Here is a 27,332-nt window from a genome sequence, read left to right as displayed (position 1 = left end):
TAGTGTCTCCCAGTATAATCAATACTAATAAAGTGCAGCTATTTGTAAAAATAAAGCAAATGCTGTTTTCTATAACAGAGACAGAGTAACTTCATTCAATTAAGTTATTTATCTTACACAAAACAGTTTTCACTGCATGCCATTGGCATTAATAGGAGCAATTTTGGCTGAGTTTTCAAGCGTACTGTTGGCATTTTTTGTGGGCAACTCATTCTTGACAGTTAAACCCTTTTTGGATGAGAGTATGCTAGCTGCGAGTCTGTTCACTGAATGTAAAGAGGACTTGTTTGTTTTTGCAATTCATACTTGGTGGCAAATCTCTATTATCTGTGTGTCTGTACTGTGGGAACCAATGTCTCTGTGTCGGAGGGTGTTCTGCAGTCATTCTACTCACGGGATGTCATTTGTATTTGTTGCGTCTGCTGCACATTGCTGCTTTGCATCTAAATCTTGACAGTGGCATTTGTCAGACACTTTGCAAAGTGAGTTGACGTATCCAGGCAACTAGCCTGGATAATCACAACTCTGTAGAACTCAGTTCCTCTCCGGCTTTATCTCAGTGTAAAGCATCTCAGCCTAATGAGATGGAGAATTTAGACCTAGTGAGGAGCATTGAACGTCTCAGGCTGAGCAACAGTATGCTGTTTTATCTCTTTTCCTGACTGTGATTCTTGCGTTTTACTTTTTTCTCCATCTTTTTGATATATTTTTTTTTAAGCCCCCAGCATCCGAATTCATCCCACTCTATTCAAGCAGAGGCATTTAAAGTCATTTTGAAGGTTTATATTTAACTGCCTGAACGTGTGACCTCAGAAAAAAGTTATCTGCAGCACAGTAGGGGTATGTTACTGAGGACGGTGCATGCTTTGTCCAGAAATGAAAAGTGTATCAGTGCTGAGACTAAACATACTATGTTTTTTTTTTGAAAACTAAGAAGAAGAGGAGAAGAGTAAGCTTACAAGTATGTTTCTTGATCATTTTTGCAGTCATGTAGATTAACTGATGCTTTCTTTATTTTTAATATAATTCTGTGTCCTTCCTGATCTCTCCTTATTCCCTCTTAACTGCTGAGGGGCACGTCATGCAGCTTATTAGCTGACCTAAGTGGGAATCTGAGAGTAAAGCAACCCAGAGCAGCTTTTCTGTGAACAGCATTACAGTTCTGTCAGGGAAAAGAGGTCCTCAGCAGTGCAGGCAGAGATGTGCCTTGTTTCTGTTATGGTATGATGGGTGCCTCACAATGGAATGCCAATGGAGCATCAGCTGTAGGATCCTAAAATGTCTTCCTTCAGCTTTTTGTAGTCAGGTGGAATTATTTTGCCTAGCAAATATTCAATGCTATTACCATTTTGAATGGAAATGCCGTAACTTCTATTCATTGTAGTTCTAATTCAAAATAGAAAAGGGAATTGGTTTTAAGGGACACCATTAGTAAAGATTAAAGAGTGATTTTTCATATGCAGCTGCACGTGTTGCCTTTTAAAGTCAGACTTTCAGAGTAGAAGGGCATTACTAATAACCATATCATCACAGTTCTAATTGTATTTACTTTGTCTGTACATTTCACTGTTTAATAGAGCATAAATGACAATATTTTCTTTCTCAGAGGTGGCTGCTTACATTACTGTTAGGCCTTGAATGATTCCTGAGTTGCGTACCTGAAAGGGCATCATGCTCTCCCCCAGATTTATTGTGCATTTTTCATTTAAACGTAAGAATAGTGTGACTCTGCTATCTTTAGAAAGTACACAAGCTTGCATGCAGCTATAATGCCTTACACTTTTTGAGTTTCACCCTAATAGCTTCTTGTAAAATTTTAATGTTTCATCAGTTTGCTTATTGCTATCTGTAGAAACAGCCGTAAAAAGATTGCTTCAATTTCTTCCATTTTGGTGGAGTTAGAAAGACAAAGAAAAAAAAAAAAAGAAAAAAGAAAGAAGGATGAGTTTTTGATTATGATGCTGAAACTCAGGAGCTCTGGCTTCAAGCCCTGACCCTCTGACAAATTTCCTTTGTGGTCTAAGGAAATATCTTTTGGTTTGTATTTGTATAGCAAAGGCAGATGTGATTAATTTTCTTGAGAATTAAGGGGAAAGGTGCCAAGATACTTGTAAGAACTTCTTGTACCCATTTCTCTTCAAGTTCTGAATTGACTTAACTTTTTGTTAGGGCCTGATGTCTCTTTTAAAAAAATATTAACTAGGCGTTCCAGTATTTGAAGGGGAGCGTATCATCAGGAGAGGGAATGACATTTTATGAGAGTGGATAGTGATAGGACAAGGGGGAATGATTTAAACTGAGGACAAGTTTAGGTTAGATGTTAGGAGGAAGGTTTTCACACAGAGGGTGGTGATGCACTGGAACAGGTTGCCCAAGGAGGCTGTGGATGCCCCATCCCTGGAGGCATTCAAGGCCAGGCTGGATGTGGCTCTGGGCAGCCTGGTCTGGTGGTTGGCAACCCTGCAAATAGCAGGGGGTTGAAACCAGATGATCATTGTGGTCCTTTTCAACCCAGGCCATTCTATGATTCTAAGACCTTTATCTTGTCCATTGACTATGTGGTCATTGAGGTCTCATTGAGGAAGTACTTTTTTTTCCCTGTCTTTTCCATAAAGTGTATAATGCCTGATTTTTCTTTGGAATACTCTCCTTCACCTTCTCTTCTTACCCCATGTCCATTAAGAGGCTGCACAGTCTAGATAATTTCTCCTTTCATAAGCATTAGAATTGGTTAAATAGCAGTGGGCAGATCACAGTAGGTGAATGCAATGATTAGATGCTTTCAGCCAGATTGTGCACATTAGCAAGGGATTAAGGTCTCTCTTTCATAAATCAATTTAACTGTGTGTAAAGTAGGGCTGCTTAGACTCTTAAATGCACAGATCATGTCTCAGATGGAAAAATGAATTTTAAATTGTAAAAATTGTAAAATAAATGAATTGTAAATTGGAAAATTAATTGCAAATTGTAATGCTTTTCCTTCAGTACTCAGGCATGTCTGTCTGTGTCATCCAGTACTCTCCTTTGAAACAAGTCTAAATAAATTATATGAATAGCTGTTACTGAAAAATATTCTGCTTGCTTTTAATTTTCCTTTGGATGAACACCTGTTGGCAGTTGAAAATAGCTTTAAAACATCATATGAATGTGATATAAAGACTTTAAAACCAGAAAAGAAATGAAAGCAGTTTTTGTGTATTGGGGTTGATGATTTTTGAAGCCTGTTTCATGATGGTTTTGGATCTGATTTATGTATTTACTCCTCTATATCTGCTGATAGGAGGGGGAGACCATAGCTGTGTCCAAAAGCAGCTGCAAAATGATTTTCAGAGGTCTTCTACTTAAGACAGCTGATTTTCATGCTGATCCATGAAAACAATTTTTGAAAAGGTTAAAATTTGAAATGTTTAAGTTTGATTGCACTTTGGGAAAGGAACTCGAGACTTTGGCTCGTTGTGCACTTGCTTGTAGATGAACAGACTCTAACTCCTGCTTTGAGATCCATAGGGTCTGAAGCCTGTCTGAGCTTTGTGAGCATGCTGAGAATAGCACTTCTGCATGTTCAGAGGCTTCTGCCTGCCTTGGGTTGGGTCACCTAGACACCATGTCACAAAGCAAGAAACAGCTGCCATAAAACAAATTTTCTAAGAAAAACAAGAAGCTAAACACAAGGCCTAGAGATAGCAATTGAGCTCTTCTTAAGAACTGATGGGAGGCAGTCAGCTACTCACTGACTTCTGCTAGGATTATTTAGCTTAGCGTGTGAATTTCTAGTCCAAAATCAAGTCATGTTTTTTGCTATAAACAAAGAAGGATTTGACCTTTTACATTAGCTTTTTTTTTTTTTCCGCTGATGAACCATTCACGTATTTCAAAATATTAAAATACGTGTGTATTTTATGACTATTTCTAGAAAAAATGCTGTTGTTTGTATATGTCTGCACATTCCCCTTCCTTGTGAAGATGTTTATTAGACCCATGCCCTGGTCAAAGAGAACTCATTTCAGTGAGCTGTGGACTTAGAGATGTTCTTAACAACTTTAAATCAAATCACATTTAAGCTCAAAGGAATTTCATGATTGAATCCAGTGAGAATAAGGAGAAAAATTAGGGCCAAGCTGATACAGCCAGGTTGGTTTACGCCATCTAAGACACAGTCTGCAATGTCTATTTTTTTTTTCCAATTACAGCATGAAAAGCAAAATAATCCTTCACTGTTGCATTGTCTCGTCAAGCAAAACCACAAATAAACACAGGGCAGAGTTTTGTTGATTCTTGTATTTTGTCAAGAGCATGCTAAGTAGGTCATAGCATCATTTCATTTTGTCTTCTCCTGATTTAAGGCAGATTCGTCTGCTGGGACCTCCAGCAAATCTCCAAAGCAAGATGCAGTAACAAAGAAACAACCAAAAAAATTACAAAAAGAGCAAATAAAATCTCGTTGTAAATCTTTTGGTCTGGCAAAACACATGGTACTGCAGAAGATTAGATGGTGATAGCGCCAGTATGTTGGCGTGGATACTGAAGTCAAATGGCTTTCAACATCCTGTTGCATTTATTTATTTGGAACTCAATTTGGTGTTTAGCATTATGGTCATGGAATATTTTAGGCTTTTTTGTTTTGTTTTCCTTTGGTCCTTATGATCTAAAGCTTACACTGTCTTCTTGATGTAGTTCATTTTAACATCATGAATTTGCAATTTGCAGGGGAGGTAATTCCACAAGACACACACTTTCTGATTAGCTGTGTAGATAAGAGAAATGAGTTTTAGAACGTTTTGTAAGAACTGTACTCAGCCATGTTTAATGAAGCAGAAATTAATGAGTTTTTTTCCAAGTCTAATTTTCAATAATTGCGGTTGTTTGTTGGGCAAGATTATAGCTGGTGATGGGGGGCATTTTCCAGAGAAGGGAGCTGGGAAGAGGGGGCACGAGCAGAATGGGAGCAAATTCTGGTAGAGACTTTTGCCAAGAAGTCTCTTTCTAATTGCTAAAGGAAAAACTTGCGGCACCAGGGTCTGAGAACTCATTTGATGAATATGGAAAATACAGTGTTTCACACCTAAGTGACTAACCTCACAAGCACAGCATATTTATGTTGATTTTCTCACTGCACCCACTTTGCACATTTTCTATGCACCTCTGTTTTTAGAGACAATTTGCAGAAATGACCTTTATTTATCCACTTTTCTAATCTTATTTACCAAGTCTTTTTAGTTACCCATACCTTAGGCACCAGATGCTTGAATAATTATATCCAGTCTTCCGTCTCTTTGTGGTGAGGTTGATCTACTTTCTTTCACTGTGGTCATAGAGGGCTAGGTGGAAGAATATTAATTTTTCTTGAAAATTCTTTTCCACTTCATTCTTACATTCTGTCTGTCTGAACTACTTCAGCTGCTGAAGACTCTATTTTAGGGAAAAGTTTCATACATCTCTTTGTAGCTGAAAATGTTAGTTATTCAGGATCATTTTACTTTAACCTGCTAATTTCTGTTTCTTGCATCATCTTCTACATACTTTGAGATAAACTTGGCACTATGAGATTTCTTTTGAACTAGACACAACAATATAGAAACGACATATATTTGGGTTGTATGCCCTTCATTGTGATACAATGTGCAAGTCATCTGTGTCAGTGGCTTCATATCAACTGAGACCTTGCCCTCTTAAATAACCAGGCTTAGATGTCTGTGTGTAAGTAAATAAAATAGTAGGTGATAGCTCTGGTATAATTCTGACAGGCCTAGCCTTCATTAGCAACAGTGTTTCAGTATTTTTGTAATCGAAAAATTTATTTGTAGCCTTTCATGAGATTAACTAAAAGTGATAAAAGGCATGTAGATGTGTAGACATTAGAGGTGGGACATAGGAAAACCTGTAGGAATTGGGCATGTTCAGCACAGAGAAATATCACCTGGTCTTACATGAGATTAATTCTCTCTCCAGGTGTAAAAATATTCTGTCACACAACAGACAACAATTATTCACAATCAGAATACTGAAGTGGAAAAAAACAGTTAAATATTATGTAATACAATATATTTAAGTGCATATGTATGCAGTAACTTGCATATATATATATATATATATGGAGTGTATATCTGGCTTTGCATGTCAGTGACAACTAACTTTCTATTGATAAAGTCCCAAAGAATGACCTTCAATAAAAGTGTTTAAATCTGGACATCAAAGGTTCCACAGGAGAAACGGGCCAGATTAAAATCTAGTTTGTACTGCTGTCCATAGCCAGTAACCATTTTTAGTGGTTTTATATCATTATAATCATATAAAATCATTATATACAGTATAGTTATTATACAGTTCTTCTATTTCCAGCCAGATAAGATGAAAGGTAACCATGTTTCCTTTGCTTGTTTTCTCATTATGTGTTAAGCTTTTGATGGCCCCAACGCAGGAGACCTTGCAAGGGCTTCTGGAATGAACTGTAGCATAAATAACGATAACACTAACATCCATGAACTCTGAACTTGTATTTATGTGTATACATATATATATATATATTTATATTTTTTTAATCTGTCCAAGAGAAATCAAATCTAACTGTATACATCTCTAAAAGAACGCTAGGGTTAAGCTCTGTCTTGTCTTCCTTGGTGGCATAAGGAGTTTCATAGCCTTGGCTGTACAATGCTTCACCTGCAGTAGGGCACAGAGAGAGGTTCCTGGCTGCTGAGCACCATTTGGGGTGAGGGAGAGACTTGATGCTGGGATTCCATTCCCTGTGTCTGTCCTTCTGCTGCTGGAGTAGCATCAAGGGAGCACAAAGCCTTCTTCCATCCCAGTAAAGATGCTGTGAGAAGAGCTCTCTGGATTTTTGTTGTTTTGTTGTTTTTTTTTGTTGTTGTTGTTGTTTTGTTTTGTTTTTTTGTTTGTTTGTTTGTTTGGTTTTTTATTTATTTTGAGGGTATGGAAGACCTGGGTGCGTTGGAGATGAGATGTACATCCATGTAACTGCCTGCATAAGGTACAGATCTTTGGATCACATAATCCTTAGTCTAACCTTCCTCTTGTCCTGTGCCAAGTGCCTGGCTGTGGGTTTTTAATTCTGCACCATGTGCTGAATGTTTATGGTTTTCTGTGGTTTCTGTTTGGGTACCTAAGTCCTAGCATTATTTGTTAGGACCAAACAGTGCATTTCTGCATTAAGTACATGTTTTTAAAGGACAGCTTTTTTGTTTGGCATGAAACATACTTGAACAAAGATGGACTGTATTTATTTCTTTGGCCTTAAAACAATTGCAGTCACAAAACCAAGAAAATGCTTTTCAATTCTTTTCTCCACGTGCCCCAGTAAAAATTTGTTACTGAATAGCTAGTATCTCAAGTAGAGTGCAGATAGATTCTTGGAGCCTAATTGGTGAGATTTATTGTAATACAGCATTCCAATAGTTGTAATGGACTCCTATTCATTGCACAGTTGATAATTCAACAAGTAACTGATTCTAATTTTCAATATTAGTTATAACATTAAAGCTGGCTTTATTAGCCTACTTGGGGATGTTTAAAAACAATTAACCTTAATTTAATGAAGTGGAATGTGAAACTTCAGCTATTAAACTTCAGTTCTACCTTAACTGCTCCAGGGCACTAGGCATGTAGCTCCTAAATTCTGGCTCCTTATTAGCACAGGATTGGAGACTATTCAGCAAAGAAGCCCAAGGTTTGATTCTTCTATGCACTTGTAGCATTACTTATGTAGGTAATGTCATCTATGAATGAAGCTCCCTTCTTTTAATTAGTGTCAGGATCACGATGTAAATGCTTTGTGGGGTGAAGAATGCTATAGGCCAGTGTTTAATTAAAGAATTGCAAATCTATTGATGATCTACAGAGAGGATTCATTTCAGAGTATTGCCGTAAAAATACGTAAGTGGCTTTTCAGACGGAGCCCACTTTCTATAGTGCCAAAATTAGTCATGTCTCTACAAAGGAGAGGTTAGGAAAGGTTTCAAAGTAGATCAAAGTTAAACAGTTGCCTGATGGTTCAGCTCTGCAGCACTAAGCCTGCTGAGCGGTCTGCACAGGTCCAGTATCTGAACTCTGAAGGTACAGACATAGCTTTGCATGAATTATACTGACTGTGCTTTTAGTAGGGCTTTACAAATTGCTTGATCCAGATTAGGCCTTTTCTGGTAGCCCTTTAATCCTTCAAGTATTTGCATAGTGATCTCAATGCTGTAATATTTGTGTGACAGTATACAGCAGCACTGTCTAACTTACATTAATAATAGTGCAAGAATAATGGAATAACAAATTTTTATCTTTCAGGACTGAGATTGCCACACATTTCAGTGCTTAAAATAGGATGGGGCAAAACTCACTGCTGCTATAATCCCACTGACATCTGTAGAACTAAATGAGTTGTGCGCTGACTTTGTCATGTATAAGTAAATGCTGACTTGAAATTTGATCATCTAAATGAGGAGAGATTCTACTGAAGATCTAGAATTTAAAAAATAAAAACCTATCATAATGGTACTCTTATGAGAATATGATGTACTTTTTCCATAAGTTTTGATTAAAACGTGATGCTCTCATGTGAAAATTCTAAACTCATCAGCTGAAATAAAAAATAAATAAGGATTCTATAAGTAGTTTGTGTGAACAATAAGGAATAATGTCTCTAGTTTTTAAGTATTGTGTTAAAATGTGCAGGACTGCATAGCAGGTAGTACCAGCCTGAGTTCCAATTTCTTTAAGGTGTAGTAGATACTGGACTGTTCTTTTTGTTGGTGGTGGTTTTGTTTTTGTTTTGTGTTATTTAATGTTTTGTAGTCCTCTGTTTACTGCGATAAAAGATGAGTTCAGGTTAACAACAAGGTTTATCTGATATTTCAAACTTTTATTCTTCATAAAGGATCTTCTGTGAACTTTAAAAAATGATTAAAGTATTATCTTGGTCCCTATGTAGTCGAATTGTGTATTCCAAAGTTCCAATTTTATGGCATATTATGAACTAATTAGAAAAGAGACTGAGAAGCAGTAAGGAGTATTAAAGTGGCACTGATGGGAGATACAAGCTGACTCCTTAAATTATCTGTGCAGCGGGTTAAGGCTTATCTTGCATGAACATGCATGTAGCACCTTACTGCCTTGAGTTAAGCAACTCATCCCAATCCAAACTCTACAGGATTGCTTCATCCTGTGCTTGAGCATCTCTCAAAAGAAAGGATGAGATGAAAAAGACACAGTTCCCTCCAAGTGTGCAGCAAAGCTGCAGTGACCAGGTGTTTATTTCTTACTGAAGCCAGCAGGGAACTTGCTACTCACTGATGGATAATCTTTCCCCAGCAGCACCAGAGGCAACCCAACACAGCGTTGTAATTTTGGTCCAGGCAGGCATCTGGAATCCTGCAAACATTATAGCTGTTATTTTGGCTGTGAAGCCTTCAGGCTGGAAACTCTCCTGGTATCAGGGCTAAAGGTGTATTGGCAAGGCTGCCACACAGTCCTGTGTGAACAGTGAATAATCACTCCATTTTCTCTATTTTCAGAAGATTCATCCTCACCAAGATGAGAGTCATTCCAACGGGAGCTTTCACAGGACTTCGTGACCTAGAGAAAATGTATGTATTTTGTCAATATTTATCCATCAACAACCGTTTTACTTCAAAAACAGCAATTTCTAATTGCAACTCCTCCTTTTACTGCCCATGAGTAACCCCTGTCTCTGAGCTCCATCTCATTTCATCTTTCTATTTAAAAAACAAATTTTCCATTTTTCAGATTATGTTCCAAAGCACTATTGTCACAAGTACATTTTCATATGAAGTAGCTGGGCTGTCCTTGGTGAAAGGAGTGGTTCGGTAGGGAGTGTCATTGTAGTTGCATACAGAGAGTTGCAGTCAATGGCTGGGAGTATGTGAGAAGCTTCTTGCACAAGATAATTCTGAAATTCCTAGAACATACAGAGAGCAAGCGTCTAATTTCTGTGAATTTTACTAATAAGCCTGGAGTTATAATTATGAGTGCCTTCAATGAACAGATGTATCAGGTACCCATTAGTCTGCTGTACTGCAGCCCTCCAAGACAAGGCTTGATCATATGTTGTAACAGCAAAGGGACTAGTGCAATAGGGGGATGTTGCAATAGAAAAAGGAAAAGCACTCACCTGTCTTTGAAGATCTAGGCTTGCAATAGAAATTCCACAAGGAAGGGATCTCCAACCAGAGATGCAGCCGGGCTGCACCCCTTCACCTGTGCTCCCAGGATTGACCTGGTCCTTTCCCCAGGTGATCAATCAGTGGTTCAGGCTGTGACTCAACAGCCACCAAAAGTCTACAGGTTAACTGATGCTAGCACCAGAAAAGATAAAATTCACTGTAAAATATGAACTACTCTGGGGCATGTTGTGCTTTTCTAAATTAATACATATATACGTAAATCACATATTGTTTAGAAATTCATACAGTGTTTGTACCTCCACTGGTGAGGGTTGCAAATATACTGTTTGTCCAAGAAGGGCCTAAGTAGCAGTGAGGAAATGCACTTCAAGGTCAGTGCCATTTTCAGTTCTGTTTTTATAAGAGCAAAACTGCCTGCATTTTTCTGCATTGTCTTCTCCTTTTATCATCTCATGCTCCTGTTTAAGAATATAGAGGAAGGTGAGCACACTAGAAGGCATAAGAAGTGAAGATGCTAGAGGATTTCAAGAGGTCTTTGTTGAAAATAAAGATCTTATTTTCTGTGCTCAGGAATCACCAGTTGGGAAAAAGATCAGTGCTGTGTCACCAGTTACTTTGGAACTTGTTTCTCCCCAGTCATGCTGGATTCCTTTAAATGCAGTCCTTATGGAAAAAACATTCAGCTCCCTAGACTGTGAAGTGGGCTGCAAAAGTGCATTATAGATTGCTCCCATTGTCTTTAATTACTCAGAAACCATATGCCAGATATCTATGAAATTAACCATCACACTGAATAGGATGTCTCTAAGTGACGATTTATTGTTAACCAAAATAATTGCTAATGGAAATGAGCTCAGTTTGAAAGTGTATCTGTGTAATCTGTGTACTATTAGAACATGGAGAAGAAATGGGGACATTCTATTGCAAAATACCCTTGAAAGTAGAAGTGTGATAAATATGTAAATGAGACCAATCAACATCAACAAAGAATGCAGTATTTGCAAATGGTGTGGCAAACAGATGAAATTTGAAAAAGCTCACAAATCCTAAACCTAATCCATAAATAATTGATCAGAAATATTCATGATAATGTAGAGACCAAATAAAGTGTGTAATCAAATGAGATATTTACACATAAAAACAGAGCTTTTGTGTGAAAGCCTCATTTCTCTTGCAAGATCATGCACAAAAAGGAAGATTAAGGCAAACTTCAGTTTATCTAAGGAAAAGAGCTAATAATGGTGTGATATCTCCATGTGGTAAAATGTAGATAGCCTGATGTATACAAATGAAATACCTCAATGTAGTATATGCTTGTGTTCATGTAGAACTGAGTAGGCTAAAAATGAAGAGAGTCACAGTATCTCCTGAGTGTGTTACTGATTCAGAGCAATTGAAAATAAATAAATACATAAAAATAAATTAAAAGAAAGAAAGAGAGAAATAAAAAAGTCTGTACTGTTTCCATCAGTTATCTTTTCTAAGTGATTTCCAACAGTGTTTCAGAGAATGAGGTGGATTCACAAATTGCAGGGAGCAGTCTTCTTTGTAATCATTCATTGGAGATGAGCTGGTTAAGCACAAGTTAAATCAGAAATTAATCCTCTGTAATAATCTTAACTCGATTGAGTTTACATCCAAAGTGAATGAAGGCTTTTGAATATAGTGACCAATTATGGTAGGTTTTCAGACAAAAATAATTCAATAATGTTTTTTCAGTGTTTCTACTTTCTATATGCACTTCAGTTTCATCCTATACACTCAAGCAACTGAGAGCTTTGAACAAACGTATTTTTTCCCAGAATGTTGAATAGTTCTGGTCAGATACTTCCAGTCAGACTTGTTTCATGGTACCCAGGGAATAGCTTGTTTTCTTCCCATTTGCACTGTCCAAGGGATCTCCAGTATGGACACTAGTGACCGTAACTCCTTATAGAAAAAAACATGAGCAGGATCTTGAAGTGTCAGCATGGAGCACATGATCTTCCCTCCCTCCATTCTAATCACAAATCAAAATCCTTGTTTTCATCTGTTGCCAAACACAGACTTTGTGTTTGGAGATGGTGATGGTGATTGGAAAATGAAGAAAATTATCACCGGGATATTTTTACTGTTTCGTGATTTTTGAAAGAATGAAAGCCTATTTGAAACACGACCAGCTTCTATTCTTCTTCTTGCCCACTTGGATTCCTTCAGTTACTGAAAAAAACATGACCCTGCACAATCACAGAATCATAGAATGGTTTGGGTTGGAAGGGACCTTTAAGATCATCTAGTTCCAACTCTCCTGCTATGTCTTATAAGACAAAGTTTTTCCCCAGGCATGTTCTAGGGAAAAAGGTATTTTGTTAAATAAAATGTTCCAAGTTACAAAACATATTGAAAGGTTGTAATCCTTTGAGATCTCTCTTTGTAATGGTGTAACACTGAATTTTTTGTATTGAAAAGTATTTCAGAGAATCACAGATCTGGGGAGCATCTTAACCAGCTCTGTGCTACCAGCTGTGCAACTTATGCATAGCTCTGGCTTCACATTAATTTAGCAGGAAGGGAAGCAGATTAGTCATTCTTGTTATATTGATATTTAGTTTGTTCCTAGGAAGTTTTAGCCAACCAGAACACAGCAGCTCTTCTTGACTCCTGCTTAACTAACTTGTTTCCACTACCAGAACAGATTAATTCTCCAGTTACTAAATTAAAAGGCAGCACCATGCAGTCACATACCTGGCAAAATCAATTCAACATGCTCTGCAGCTCCTATGTCATCTTCAACCCACACTAAAACTACTTAATTTGGAAATAAAGCCTAAAGCAATATTGAAATCTCTCTTTTTATCTTGCTAAGTTTCCTCCCAGTTCTGTGGTGTAGCAAAGTAAATTCTTGAGTGGTGGTCTAACAATGCCTGGCAGTACATCATATTTATAGGAAGTTTGGTCTGATCCTCAGTAGCTGAACTAATGATGGGGAGATTGGGATATATTACTGCTCTAGGGAGAGGTGAATGCTTCAGTCCCACTTGGAAAAAAAACAAACAGGAATTTTATTTCAAATCCCAAGATGAGTGGCTAGTTTAACTTAACCAAGGAAGCTAGACAGCAATTTCAGCTTCAAATCACTATCTGGATGATAGAAGTAGACTGAGGATGCTGATCTCCCTTGGCTTTTGAAATACCCATATAATGATTTTTGGAGGACAAAAGAAGTCTGGCTTAGGACTTTGGTCATGCTCCTGACCTGTGTCATTAAGGAAAGATGTGCTGTGGAATGATGTTTCTCTGAACAGTGATATTGTAGTGAAGCAACAGTATTGCCTCACCCTGTGTAAGCCAAATAGTCTTCACTTTTTTATCCTGAAGCACAGTTCCCTTGAAAATTCACTGACAGTTATTTCTTCTTTTGAAAAGTTTGAGTTAAAAAATAATGCTTTATTTCATGATTTGCTCCCAAAATCTACAGTTTTGGGCAAAGGCAAATTTTAAGAACACAAACCATACTGTGTTCAACAAAGCTGGATGAGACTGATCCTTTATGAGCTCTGAAAATCCTAGAACGTGCAAACTTTAAGGGCTGAGGGAATCTGCTGGAGTTGACAGTCCTGCAAACTGAAATCTTCTATCCATGGAAGATAGCAGGAACATAAGCACTAGCTATCTATAGTATCTTCATGATTCTGTAGAGAAAAAAGCTTTGGATCACATCTTTATCTCATCTCTCAGGTCATTCAAGCTATTGCATTTTTTTGTTGGGATTGCTGAGTTTGTGATTGTTCAAATAGATTCTACTGGTCTGCTTTGCCTAAGATACATTGGCACCAGCATATGTTGTATTTGGCAACCAACCTGATGTGCAATGCTAAAATCTTTCTGTTTTGCCTCATAAGCTCAAAGACAAGCCACACTTTCTTATTCAAAATGAGTTAACATTAATGTTTCATCTAATCCAAAGTGAGGTATTTGAAAACAGTGAAGACCATTCAAGAAAATATTTTGAAACACACGTTAAGGTTACCAAATCAAGGTGTAACTTGCTTCCCATGAGTGGGGAAGGAACAAAGTTCTTGGCTTGATTTTAAAAGTCTCATTGGGAGACTGACATAGTAGTAGAAAGCATCACCGACTGTAAGTCTTCTTTAGCAAATTTGAACCACCTGACAACTCAGTGGGTAAACAATCCTGACCTTCTTCAGCAGTATCCATCAAAACTGCCAGGATGAGCAGCTGTCTAAGGGATGGCTGTCACTCCCTCTGCTCCTGAAATCAGTTTCAATCAGCCCAAATGTGATTCTGTAGCATTCAGTGGCATACAGCCCAAAAGGAAGGAAAAGAGGAGAGGGGAAGGCAGAAACTGCACAATCACCTAAGGATAAGCAGTCTTCTGCTCAAAAGAAGGCTGGCTGGCATGTTCCAATTTCTCCAGGTGTTTTTGCATAATGTATCATATTCTGCCTCATTCAGTATGCAAGAGGCTGTGATTAAGTATGACCATTAAAGCTCTTTTGAGAAAATAGATTCAGTGTAACAAAGACAATTGGAACTTGTCTCTAGGTAGGAATTCCTTTCCTCTTGGAAAGTCTTCCTGTTGGAAAATCCTACTAATTTTTTTCTAGAAGCAAAATATGGCTTTGCAGGAGCTACTGCGATGTTCAAATTAAGTAATGCATGTTTACAAAAATATTTATTTACATCCCTAAGGTGAAAGAGAGATGCAGTGCTTTCTGTGTATCAAAATAAGTACCAAATCAGGTAAGGATCATACTTTGATAACAAATACTCCAGGGTAAAATCTCAAGGTGCAACTTAATGGATATTGTATTCTAATTTATATTATAGGAAATTATGTGTAACAGTATGCACCTTAAAGGCAGGGCACAAAAATAAGTATGCTATTGAATGCATTTAAATGAGTCTAAATATGTATTTTCTCTGAGGGAATAGGGGACTACTGTTCGAAAACCTTAAGACCAGTAACCAGCAGAAGCAAAGAAATTGAAAGTTCTGGCTGACATTCCAAAGAATAACTCTTCCATTGGGACCACTGCTATAGTAAAGAACTTTGCCTTTCATCTCCACAGTTTAACCCTGCGTAAACTAGTAGCAACTACAGGGCTGCCCAGCCACCACACACTGGTATGAGGGCTGTGAGCAATCACAGGAATTCTCCAGGTTCCAGCAGATGGACTCATAAGTTTCAGATGCTCCTGTCACAGTTGACTGTCTGCATTTAATGGTGATCAGCATCTCTTGTCTGTACTGGAAGGGTTGCTTGCACTTCAGGTCACTGGTTCAGCAGCAAAACCATGTAAAGGAGCTAATCTTGCACTGTATGCATTCCTTAGCTCAACAGCATCCAAGGTGTCAGTCTTCATTTGCCCATTGCTGTGCTCTGCCCTTTGAAATGGGTTCCCATAAATGGGATTTGATGGGGAGCAGCCATGCGAGCTTCTCCCAGGACACCAGTAACATATCATCAATGGAGAAGCTGGGCAAAGCACTGAGTTTTGCAGCTGTTTCTCAGCATGGCACTGAGTGACTTAGGCACATTTCCTTGTACATTGAATGCTATTACTACAAATGACCCCTTTCTAACCATTGCAAATATCAACCACGGATAGCAAGTTTTAGTTTGGTACAAAAAGCATATGAGGTCTGGTATGTTCTTAATTAAATTTATTTTCTGAAAGTAGAAGCTGTGCTTTGTGTTCTAAATGCAATGTAATGAGCCAAGGCTAGTGTTCTGTAATATAATTTATAAATGTTCTGCTGCATCCTCACCTGGCATTCTAATTTTTTCTGCCAAAGCTTATCTGTGGAAAAGGTCTTAAATTTGCTGTTATTGTTGTCATCTCTTGCACAGTTACAAAACAAATGAAGTAGGTGCTTAATATTCTTGTCAGTAAGTCACTTCTGATGTCAAAGAGCAAAGATTTTAATTACAGCTTTGTAATACTTCAGTAAATGTGTAGCTTGATCAAAAAGTTTTACTAATACTTTGGTGGGGAAAAAAAATGACAAAATAAAAGCCCTTGAAAGAAGAAGATAAGAATTGTAAAATCAATTCATTATGTCCATATCAGCATTTTCTAACTTTCCTATTTAAGAAGTCCCAGGAAATAATAATAATATTTGCATACTTTAATGGAAACATATTAGAGTGCAAAAAACAGTATTCCATAACTCCTTCTGTATAGTTTGGTATCTTGATGCTTGCTTTCTTTGATAGAACATATTTAGAAAAGAAAAAAGGAAGATACGTTTTGTCATTACTTTCTTCGCTTGAGCAAGAATGAAATTTGTGAGAATTGTTAGCATAATCTTTATTTGTTAACAGCATTAATACAAAGCCAGCATTAGAAACTGAAACTTGAACAGAAGAATCATCTTGGATATCATTTCTCTTTCCTGCTTTATGGTTGTCTAGACAAAGAGACAGTTACAGAAAAAAAAAAAAGAAAAAAAAAAAATGGAAATCCGTTTGTCTGAATGCATGCCAAATATTTTAATGCCTCTTTTTAATGCCCAGTGTGACATGTTCACGTTACCTGAATTCATAAAAATCTAGCTGGCGGCCAGTCACAACTGGTGCTCCTAAGGGCTCAGTACAGGAGCCAGGTGAATGATAGGAAGAGAAAAAATGGTCTCAGGTTGTGCCAGTAGAGGCTCAGGTAAGATGTTAGGAAAAATTTCTTCACAAAGACTGTGTGGTCGAGCAGTGGAATGGGCTGCCCAGGGAAATGGTGCAGTGTCTGTCCCTGGAGGTAGTTAAAACATGTGTGGACATGACACTAAGGGGCATGATTTAGTGATGGGTCTCTGCAAGTTGGGTTGATGCTTGGACTTGATGATCTTGAAGGTCATTTCTAGATGAAACTAGTTCATTCTAGAATTCTACAAGTCTAAGACAAAAGTGCATGGAGAAGAACAATTGCTTTTTCATATCTTTAAATATGGGTTCTGAATTAACCACATTCACTCAAAATGAGTTTTAAGGATTCTAATGTATAGTTCTAAATAAAAGTTGTAAGTCTAGCGGTCCAAAAACCCACCACGTGGAAATGGTAAGAATTATAGAAAGTATAGGGATCAAAGAAGATATTCACTAAAATGAACACATTCATGGATGCTTTCCACCTGAGGAAGAATGGGGTAGGTAGGCCAGGATGTTGGATGAAGACGTTTGACAGAGGATGTTGGAGTGGTCTGTTCAGTCTGGATTGTATGGGGAAGGTGATCAGGAATGATTGCTCCTGCCAATTCTACTGCTATATCTGGAGCACTGGATTTCAATTAAAACTATTAAATGACAAACCAAAAAAATTGCAAGAAATAATTCACACAGTGTGTGATTTGGCTATGGAAATTGCATCATGGTGTGAGGGCTTGTGGTTCCTGATGCACCACAGTGCTGTGTGGGTGGCAATTTGGGTAAAGGTATATCTCAAGAGGCATAGAAGTGCTGTGTACTTCTAGGTATATTCAGTTTCTGGATTTACTTGAAAAATTCCTGCTGTTGGGGAAAAAAAAAAAAGGAAAAGGAAAAGAAAAAGTATTTTTATGGAAAAGTTTTGGAGTTTCTTCATCGTAAAAAGGATTTTTTTTTTTAAATTATTTGTTCTATTAATCTTATTTCAGTGTGTTTCTAACTACAACAGTGTGCAAGTGCGAAAGGTGTGACCTTGTTCCTGGCATACTCTAACTGGGATTTTCTTCAGTACTTATTCTTACTTAATGTTATTGTTAAACGTTTTTTGTCACAGAGAGGAAGGTTGGCACCAGTTCAGAAATGGTAATTCAGTTTCAGGTGGACTTCAGAAAAACAGTCTCCTATTGATTCTATCTAGCTTTTTCTTCTATTTTAGAAATAATGCTGGTGGAATTGGCATGTTGCAATGGAGAATTGCTTCCTATTGCTATACAAACGCTGATAGAAACCTCAGGAAAACAAACCGAGATGAAGTCAAGACATTTATTTTCTAAGCAGGAGGTGTTGATTGTCTGACAACATTATATTGCACAGCCTTTATTTTTATAATGCCAAAAGATTGATTTGGATTTAATCATTAGTTTGATGGGTGTTTTGCTCAGTGGAGAGGAAGTTGAGCATTTCATCATTATTAGTGAGCTGCATTTTGATTTTTCTATAAAAGATGCTGCTAGCCTCTGTTCATCCAAGGTGTAAATCCAGAGACATATTGTTTGCTTTGTGACCAAGCCAAGAACAATTTGCTTGCAAAATACTGTGAATATTTGTTTGGATTTCTCGAGCAGAAAGATGTTCTTGAAGATCTCCACGTATGTGCTTGATTTTCTTTAAGAAAATAACACATACCATTTGTGTATATCATTTGTGAGTAAACTGCGCATGAATAAATATATGCAGACAACAGAGGATTAGGGTCTGGGGATAATGACATGCTGTTGACTTTCTTAGTTCAGAACCCTGTCCCTGCAAACTACCAGTGCCAATTGCTGAAGGACACTAGAGAGAATGTTTCTGGAACAATTATGGAATAGATTCTCCAGATGGAGAAAAGAAATATTTTGTTCATCCTATTCTGAGGAGGAGAAATGCATGTAATACATAACAGTGAAGAGCTGCTCAGTGCTGATGCTCAGCACAAATTCCTGGAATGGTTTCTGTGCATTACCTGTGTGCTGTGAGTTTCATCCACTAAAAGGAGTAATGCAGAATTTCAGTTGTGGACTAAAATAAACTGGTTCTTTGTTATTCAGGAACATTATTTAGTTGTGTCTTGTTTGTCTATTCAAAATGACATCTTTATCTGGAAATGTTTATCCTTCGTAGTGTAATTATGACATGAAGGTGCTCATTAGAACATATCTAATCCTTTTGTCAATCTCACCATTTATTTTGAATGAGATTTTATGATTATATGCTTTTTCTTTTTGTTTTCTGTACTTTTAAGACTTCTTGTGCTGGATTCTTAAACTTTATTCCCACCGCACTGTGGGAAGGGAGGAGCATGATATGGTGATATGGATTTGTTTTATTATTTACTACTTGTGTTCCCAATTACATGATGCTCCTTAGGAAAAGTGACAGCAGAAGAGCTCCTTAGAGGCAGTGGGATAGGACATTTCCTTTGCAGCCTAATGAGCATGTTCGATGCGGAGCAGCTTTGAGCTACTATAAGTAGGAGAAGTTTTGCAGTCAGGTATGGAAATGTGCCACTCAGGGACTGCACTGAGGAGCAACCCCTGAGGTAATGAATGCAATTTCAGGGAGGTCTGGGCAGGGCTTGCTGCCACTTGGAACAAGTCACTGAGGAGCTCTAAACCTTCTCCAAAGGTGTTGGATGTAAGGAGAGAGAGGTGTATGAACTCTTTTTCCATTCTCTTCCACCTAAGCAGTTTCCTTTGAGGTTTTTCTGGCTTAACATTAATAGTCCTAGTTTATATTTTAATCAAACCTGTCTTTTTTGAACTTAAAAGCTTTTTTTTCTTCCTGGGGACATTCTGTACAGAGGAAGGTTGAGACAGATTGCCTCAAAGCTCACTTGAAGTGTTGTCGCACAGCACTATCCTGACTTCCTTGCCATAATGATTTCAGTGTACAGGCAGCCTTTGCTCTTCCCCTCCCTGAGCCCAGACCTCTGTGCAGGGCTGAGCTGCAGAGAAGTTACCTCCAGAAGAAGAACATAGGGCAGAGCTAAGTGGCAACACGTTTGTATAAAGAGGCAAGTAAGTAGATCACGGTCCATCTGTCACAGCCAGCCTCGTGCCTCAGCATAGCTGATGACACTCATCATTTATTTAAAAATAAGATTATTTTTTTTTTTGCCTGTGCTTCTTAGTAGCAGATTTAAAAGTGTGAACAAGTGGAGTGGCTTTTCATGAGCCTTCATCTGTCATTGCCGAAGAGCCTGTTTTGCGCTCCCTAGGCCCAGAGTACCTCTGAATAGCACACATGTTGTAGTCCAACTGTGCTGCCAGGCACAGTGCTTTCAGGGTAAGCAATAACCTGTTAACAGACTGTAAAAATAAGGGGCAAATTGTGTCAGAGATTGGCAGTCACTCAGGTCACTAGAAGGAGAACTTCCTAATGGGATCCCAGCACTTGTTTAAATACCATTCCCACGAACTGTTGAGCCTCACTTTATTACAGGTTTCATGTAGCCTTCCTTCACAGGATTGTTGATTTCAGATGTAGGGACACTGACAAAAATATCCAACGTATTTATTCTTGCTTTGTGACAGTGTGAAGTCGACATCATTCCCAGCAATGTGATCACAAGGCATCTTTTTGTCTGCAAATCTGGGGATGCTTCTATTATTCAAAATCTGTGAACCTGTTGATGGGTTAAAAGCTTTCTGTAGTCAGGTAAATGGCAGGAGTAGCCTTAGTTATGAATCCTTTTGTTCACTGAAGTGTGAACAATAGCAATCATTCTTTGGAGAAGATTGTGCAGGATCCCACTCATTCTATTCTAGCCATTAGTGACTCTTAGTAGTCTTTTTAAAAATCTACAGAGCTTTCCCCAGCACTGACCTTGTCTAATTGTATTGATTGTTACTAACTGAAGGCTAATTGGGAAGCAAGTTGCTATGGTAATTCTTGAGTCATACGTATAAAGAGAAAATACTGCTAAACCCACCAGTGCATGATGACTATTATCATAGTTAAACAAATTAAAAAATATAATTCATTCAGATTAATTCTGCAATTCAAATGAAGATACAGTATGCGATGAGACCGTTTTTTTTCCTTGCTACTATACTTTCCTCTTTTGCAACCATTTTGTTCTTTCATTTGTCTATTTTCTAAGTTACTTATAATTTTAGGACAAAATTGAGTTGGGGTTGTTCGTCCCCACCCCCAAACCTTCCTCCCACACAAAATATGTCACAAGCTTCCTGTGACAGGAGGATGGCTCAGGGGCAGAGGATAACAGGACTCAAACCCCTAGATTTCAAGGTCATTTTTTCATATCCACTCTGCATATGTGTGATGAATGGTTTATTTTCACATAGGTAAGTTGGTGTCTTGCATACCATGAGATGGTGATCTCAGCCTGTAACCTCAGGAGATGATGATTCACTCCAAGGTATGACTGCTGCAGCTGGCTTTAAATCAGAAGCCTCTTTTGGCTGTACTTTGAAACGGCTCTGAGACAGAGCTGGTCTCTGTGGGTGACTGAGCTCCACTGTGGGGCACTGTGGGAAGGTTGGATTGCTTTGGCTGTGCTGTGGCTTTTTTATGAATAGATGGAGGATTTCACAAATGTGAAATAACATCTTTCCACTTTGTTATTAACTAAATGTGAACCAAAGGAAAATCAAGGGCTCTCTTCCCTGTGTGATGAGGGTCCTTCACCCTCTCCTTTGGCACCGTGCTAACCAGTCGGGTCAAGCACCAAGTTTAACTGTCCTGATCAACCTCCACTAACAGGTCTTTTAACTTCAGGAGAGAGGATCTTTCAGAGGTAAACATGGTAATGTTCCCTTACAGGTGCTATATTTGTTTTCTCATTTTCCTATGGAAATAAGATACTCTAGATTCAAAATATGCATTTTCTTTTTAGAGTGATGCAAGAAACAATACAGAGTTTACCTTGTAGTTTTTAATTTGCTACTTAACATGCACAAAGCATTCATTTAAATTTGAAAATTAAATTGCTCTCGCAGGGTTGCTTTTGAGTGTATGTATTTCTGTGCCCCTTTGTGGATTGAGCTGTATGGTTTCTAGAGACAACATTTATGTAAAGATAAGTAGACAAAAAAAATTCTGTACATTTTTCTGAAATGATGAGTGCTAATGTAAATACAAGTTCAATATATTAAAGTTCATGGGCTTCCACACCTTCTGCTTGGAGTGTTAAACCTCCTTCAGTCTCAACTGAAGCAATGATAGCAATCAGAAATCAAGAATTTTAGTTCCTTTTGTTTTTTTCTTAATTTAAGTGTATTTCATCAACGTGACTTCTCCAAATAGTAATTCTTGAGGTCTGGGAATTCTACAGGTGTTGGTTTTCCTTCGTGCCCCATAATCTTTTTTTCAAAATGCTTTGCTAGAAACAAGAATGGTTATGTGGGGTTTGTGAGTTGTGGAAACGTGGTCAGTTCCTGTTTGCTTACATCAGTACAGGTAGACAGAAAGAAAAATGGCATAAGTATATACTGCAGTGCAGTACAACAAAAGAGAGATGACAATGTTTAAGGACAGCATCATTTCTGTATTCTTGTTGTCTCCTACTTTGAGCTGTGTGGCGAGCTGGGTGGAAACCTTACTTTACCCTTGATGATGAAGGAAGATCTGGTTTAGATAAGGTTTTCTGCATCATCTCTATCACCAACTTCTTTCTATGCCTGCAGCTGAAAATGACCCATGATAGTGTGTGGAGAAGGTTTCCCAAGGAGACGAAAAACAGGTCACTTCAGAGCACCAAGCATGCTTTTAGATTCCCAAGGGTTGCACCTTTCTCTTATGCAGACTTCTCTGGAGGAACCAGTAGTAAAGGCTTCTCAAGGGCTGAGGGCTGAGTCCGGCCTGAGGAACTTCTCATCAAAGCCCCATAGCAGCAGGTGGTTCAAGGAAGCCATTTTGTTTGTTTGTTTAGGGTTTCTACAAGCTTGGATACAGCATAGTTACGGCAGAAATCCTTCAGATGGTTTGTGAGCAACCTCCTTGTAAATGGGGTTAGCAGAAAGACTTCTGCTCATTGATAACAGTGAGTAAGCACCATCATGTGGCTGAGGGTCTGTTATTTGTATTGCTTTTATTGGAATATTCTGTACTGGCATATATTAATATACCAGATTTTCACCACGACATTCTATGACATATTCTCTTTCTACTATTAAGTCTTTCTTACCTGTGTACACACTTGTGGTGTTTGCAAGTGTAGGGTTATTTATGTTAGGGAAATCCAAATGCAATCATGTAATTTTCCCAGGGAAAGAGGGTCCATGATACAGATCTGATCAGTTATTTGGTACATAAGACTTCAGATGTGTTGAATCAGGTTCCTCTTTGCTGCTGCTGATTGGAAAGAAAAAAAAGAAAAAAAAAGAAAAAAAGAAAAAAAAAAGATTAGGGATTGAATGTAATTCCAGTCTTTGTATATTGTTTCATCTCTACGTTTTTCAATAGAGAACCTGCAGATTTGGGTTTAATGATGATTTTTTTTCTACTTTTATGGAACATTGCCACAATCAGGTAAGATACTCTTGCTGCACTCATGCTCTGTAAAGCTTTTACCTCAGTAGCTGCTTGCTGGTGTTTGTGTTTGCTGTTGCATTCTGTTACAAAGAGAAGTTTTGTTTTAACTTTGGAGGCATAGAAGATCCCTTTCCCAAGTAGGTTGTATCTGAGTGCTCCAATCAAGTACATATTTATGCAGTGGGGTCCTGGCTGAGTCTGGAGATAAAGCTCAGGAATAAGAGCTTGTCAAGGCCTCCCTTAGAAAGAAAGCATAAGAATAGTAAGTAGTTTTTTATGAAAGGATCTAATGAATGCAAACAGAAAAGGAGACAAAAGGAAATCTCTGTGCTGGAAAAAAGATATTTTGCAGGGATTGTGTAACACTGACTAAGGGACAACTAAATCCCTTCAGGAAGGCATTTGAATGATGTAGCAGCTGATGTTAGCAGCTGGAAGATAATGTCTGTATTCATAATTGAATTTCACATTAGACAATGCAAATATCTTTCTCATGATGGATCAAGTCAGGAGGATTTACTTTCATTGAAGTGAGTGTGATGTACTGCATGGTGTGCTCTGGTGGATATTCAGAGTCCTCTCATAAGGCTTGGGAATATTTTTAGCTGAGGAGTAATAGTGTTTTGTGGTTTTTTGTGTTTTTTTTTTTGACAATTTTCCCCTCCTATCTAAGTTTATTTGTACATATGTGAGGCACTTACTATTGTGAATTCCCCTTTCTGTAATGCACTGGAATTAGTAATGAACAGCCCTCCAGAGGCATCTCTTTGTTGTGTGTATGCACTTATATTAAACACTTCAGAACTCTTTTAAAGTGTCTGGGAACATCTTCAAGATGGTCTCTTTGAAAAGGCTGTCAGTTGACTTAGGGTCCTGGAAGCCAAAGTCCAGGACCATCTGAACTATTCATATCTATTGATATTCACTCAAAATGAGTTTGAGGTCAGGCAGAAGTCGGTCTTCTCAGGGGCAGAGTTTCTAGTTTCCTCATTCTGGCACTGCCCTGCGTGATTATCTCTGGTGTAATTCTCATCTGCCCAGGTCATTCTCAATAAAACTATTCATCATTAACTGACTACCAAAGCCAGGAAAGAAGCAGTAAAAGATAAGTGGCAATAAACTCTCCTAGTCCATTTCCATGAAAGGAGTTACGAGGTGGGCATAATGCTTGTGTCAGCATCTCTGAACAAGGAGGACCCTTTCTCAGCTGAACAACCACTTTCTTTACCACCAACTCTCAAGAGCCTTTGGAGCTCGTTGCATTTGAGAAAACCATGCCACTGCTAGGGTGGGTGCTTTTATTTAGAGGAAGCTCTCTGTCTTCCCTACACCTTTCATAGTTGAAGGGAAAATTTAGTGACTGTCTTCAAAGCAGTTGGGTTGTCAGTCAACAGGTACACCTGCCCCAGTGTCTGTGCAGCACCAGAATGCAAACCTCTTTCTCTGAGCTACCTTTGTTGGTAGGGAGGACAGAGAGTTTGTGGCTCATTTCATCCAGAATTGGTCCAGGCTAGGTCCCTGTCTCTTTTGAACTGTTTCAAGATGTAAGACCCTCCAAATATATACTTAGGATCTCATATGAAACTTAAATCTCAATACCTTGGTGAATATTGTTCATTAGGTACCTTTGCTTTATAGCTACTATTCAGCCATTTTCCCTGTACTTTGCACTTCCAAAACTGCACATGTGGCCATTATAACTCCCAGTCCTCAGCAAGCCGAGTCACATCAGCATTTCTCTATTCAGAGAATCTGGAACTGCTTAGTCAAAATAGAAGTGGAGATTCAAAGTTTAATTTTAGACCAATAAGGCAACCACAAATATCTGCAAATATCCATCCCAGATGTGAAGTGGAGGGACAGCGGTACAAGGTCAGCACATGTACCTCTGGCTGCAGACTCTGGAGTCTGCTTTTCTGCTGAAAGCTGCCCTTTCTTTCCTCTGAAGACCTGGTCATGATTTGTTTGACTTACAAGGCTTTGTGCATTTTCAGTTTTACCGACAGCAAACCAAAATTAGTATAAGACATCCCCTCAGTTCTACAGTACGAGGAGGTATCTATCCCCTCAAACTGTACTCATTATAAAATCAATTCTTATAACGATGTGGCTTCTGTAGCTGTGTTTGGTCGTTATCAGCTGCAATTCCGCAGACTAATCGCATGCTTTTTCAGATTAGGCAGACCGGTGTAATACTGTTACATGGACAATTAATTTAATGCAACCCAACTCTCAACAGACTTTCATCTGGATTGCTGGCATGGTGTTTAAGCACTGATAGAAATAAAAAACCCTTTGCTTGAGCCTGCTGTGCAGAAATTTGCATTATATTTCCAATGCCTGAATTGATCTATTTGGGAGTATGATGCCATGCCCTTTGGAGAAGGCAGGAAGACACAGTATTGGTGCCTCCTGATAACCTCCTTCAAAGACTCAGGTATATGCTATTTTGTTCCAAGCGTGAAATCAGTTTTAATATTCAGCTGGTGAAATGGGCATCCCACTTATTCAGGTCAGTATAGTGTGCATGTGTAACTTCAGAGAAGTAAGGGGATGATGAGGAGAGTCAGTGTTTGAATCCATTTTTGAAATGCCAATAACTTCTAAGATATACTAGCCTGTAACTGCCTGTAATTCAGTGGATCATGGTAGGGAGACAAGTTTTTTGTGCTCACAAGGAAAGTGGCGTGCAAGAGTATCAAGCATCTATTTTTAAAAGGTCAAAAGCCTCCAATATTTTTAAGAAAAATAGCTTTTCTTTTGTAACCTGTTTAAATCAATGGAGTCGCATTTTACTGTCGCTATAGTGGGAAATTTTCCAAAGGAGATTCCATACTAGCCCGTTTCTGATCAGATCAAAATAAATAAGAGCTCAGTAGTCTCTTCTGCATCAAGACTGGTATCCCAGTGCTTGATTTTTTTGTTCAGACTTAGCAAGGGCTGTGCCTAGTGGGCTCACCCAGTGGATCCTGTCTGGGATCCACTGTTGTAGTACAGAGTCCCCAGGGAGGCCATTGGCACTGAGAAGTGGCACCTGATATCTTCAGTATCACTGGTCATTGTAGACATCAGTAGGGTGAACAAAGTTTTGAAGAATCAACAGCACATCAAAAAATGAACTCCCAAAAGCCAAAATGCACATCAGTGGTTTATCACAGAGAGTATAAGGTGAGCAGATCATGGGTATAGCCAGTGCACATACCTCCTTTGGATCAGAACTTATTGAAAACTGCAATTGTTTGCAGGGAATGGGTCACACCCAACACTGCAAAGGAGGGCGATGTGGCTGGAGAGAGGGGAAATTCCCCTTTACAGTAGTAAACTGTGTAGTAGTACTGTGTGCCATGTCTGTGTGTGAACAAACAAGCACTCAGAAGATCTTGATCCATGGGCCACTAGTCTGTCAACAGGGAGGTGAAATGCAGAAATCCATAAATCTTCCTGCAACTGCAAGCATCGTGCAGCTGAGCTCATCAGTCAGGCACCCATTACCCTGTCATTGACTGCTCTGCTACTGATATTATAAGGTCACTGTGCTCGAGAGCCGATGTCACCACACACTGTGTAAGGGACTCCCGCTGTCATCTGCCTCTGAGCTGCCATGATTGCACTTCTTCTTACAGCAGTTTCCCATGTCGTGGTCTATGTTAAACCTCTTCCTCTCTAGACTCACAGAGTCACAGAACAGCCCAGGTTGGAACAAACCTCAGAAGACCATCAAGTCAAATCTTTTATGGGAAAAAGGAGCCCAGATGAGATTAACCAGTACCTTGTTCAACTGCATCTTGAAAACCTCCACCATATCCCTGGGGAGGGTGTCCCAGTGATGAGTTGTTCTCACTATAAAAATGTCTTTTTTATATCAGAATGAAACCCAATTTGCACCCATTGCCCCTTCACTTCTCCATGTAGCTCCTTATGAAGAGAGGGCCTCTGTTCCCTATAGCCACCATTTCAGTACTGCAATACTCTGATGAGGTTTCCCCCAAAGTCTTCTCTTCTGCAGG

The 27,332-nt window shown here is 38.6% G+C and overlaps 1 protein-coding gene across 1 annotated transcript in view; it reads left to right on the top strand.

Moving 5' to 3' along the window:
- Positions 1-27,332, top strand: part of FSHR (follicle stimulating hormone receptor) — a gene marked incomplete at both ends in the record, with an annotated part of 75,804 nt that overhangs the window by 19,066 nt on the left and 29,406 nt on the right. The window contains one exon of the mRNA XM_079532727.1: positions 9,519-9,590. Within this exon, the coding sequence (XP_079388853.1) occupies positions 9,519-9,590 (72 nt within the window). The remainder of the gene's footprint in view (positions 1-9,518; positions 9,591-27,332) is intronic.

Source organism: Tetrao urogallus (genome assembly GCF_951394365.1).
Source record: "Tetrao urogallus genome assembly, chromosome: 2".
Classification (NCBI taxonomy): domain Eukaryota; kingdom Metazoa; phylum Chordata; class Aves; order Galliformes; family Phasianidae; genus Tetrao; species Tetrao urogallus.
This window is presented reverse-complemented; position numbering and strand designations above follow the sequence as displayed.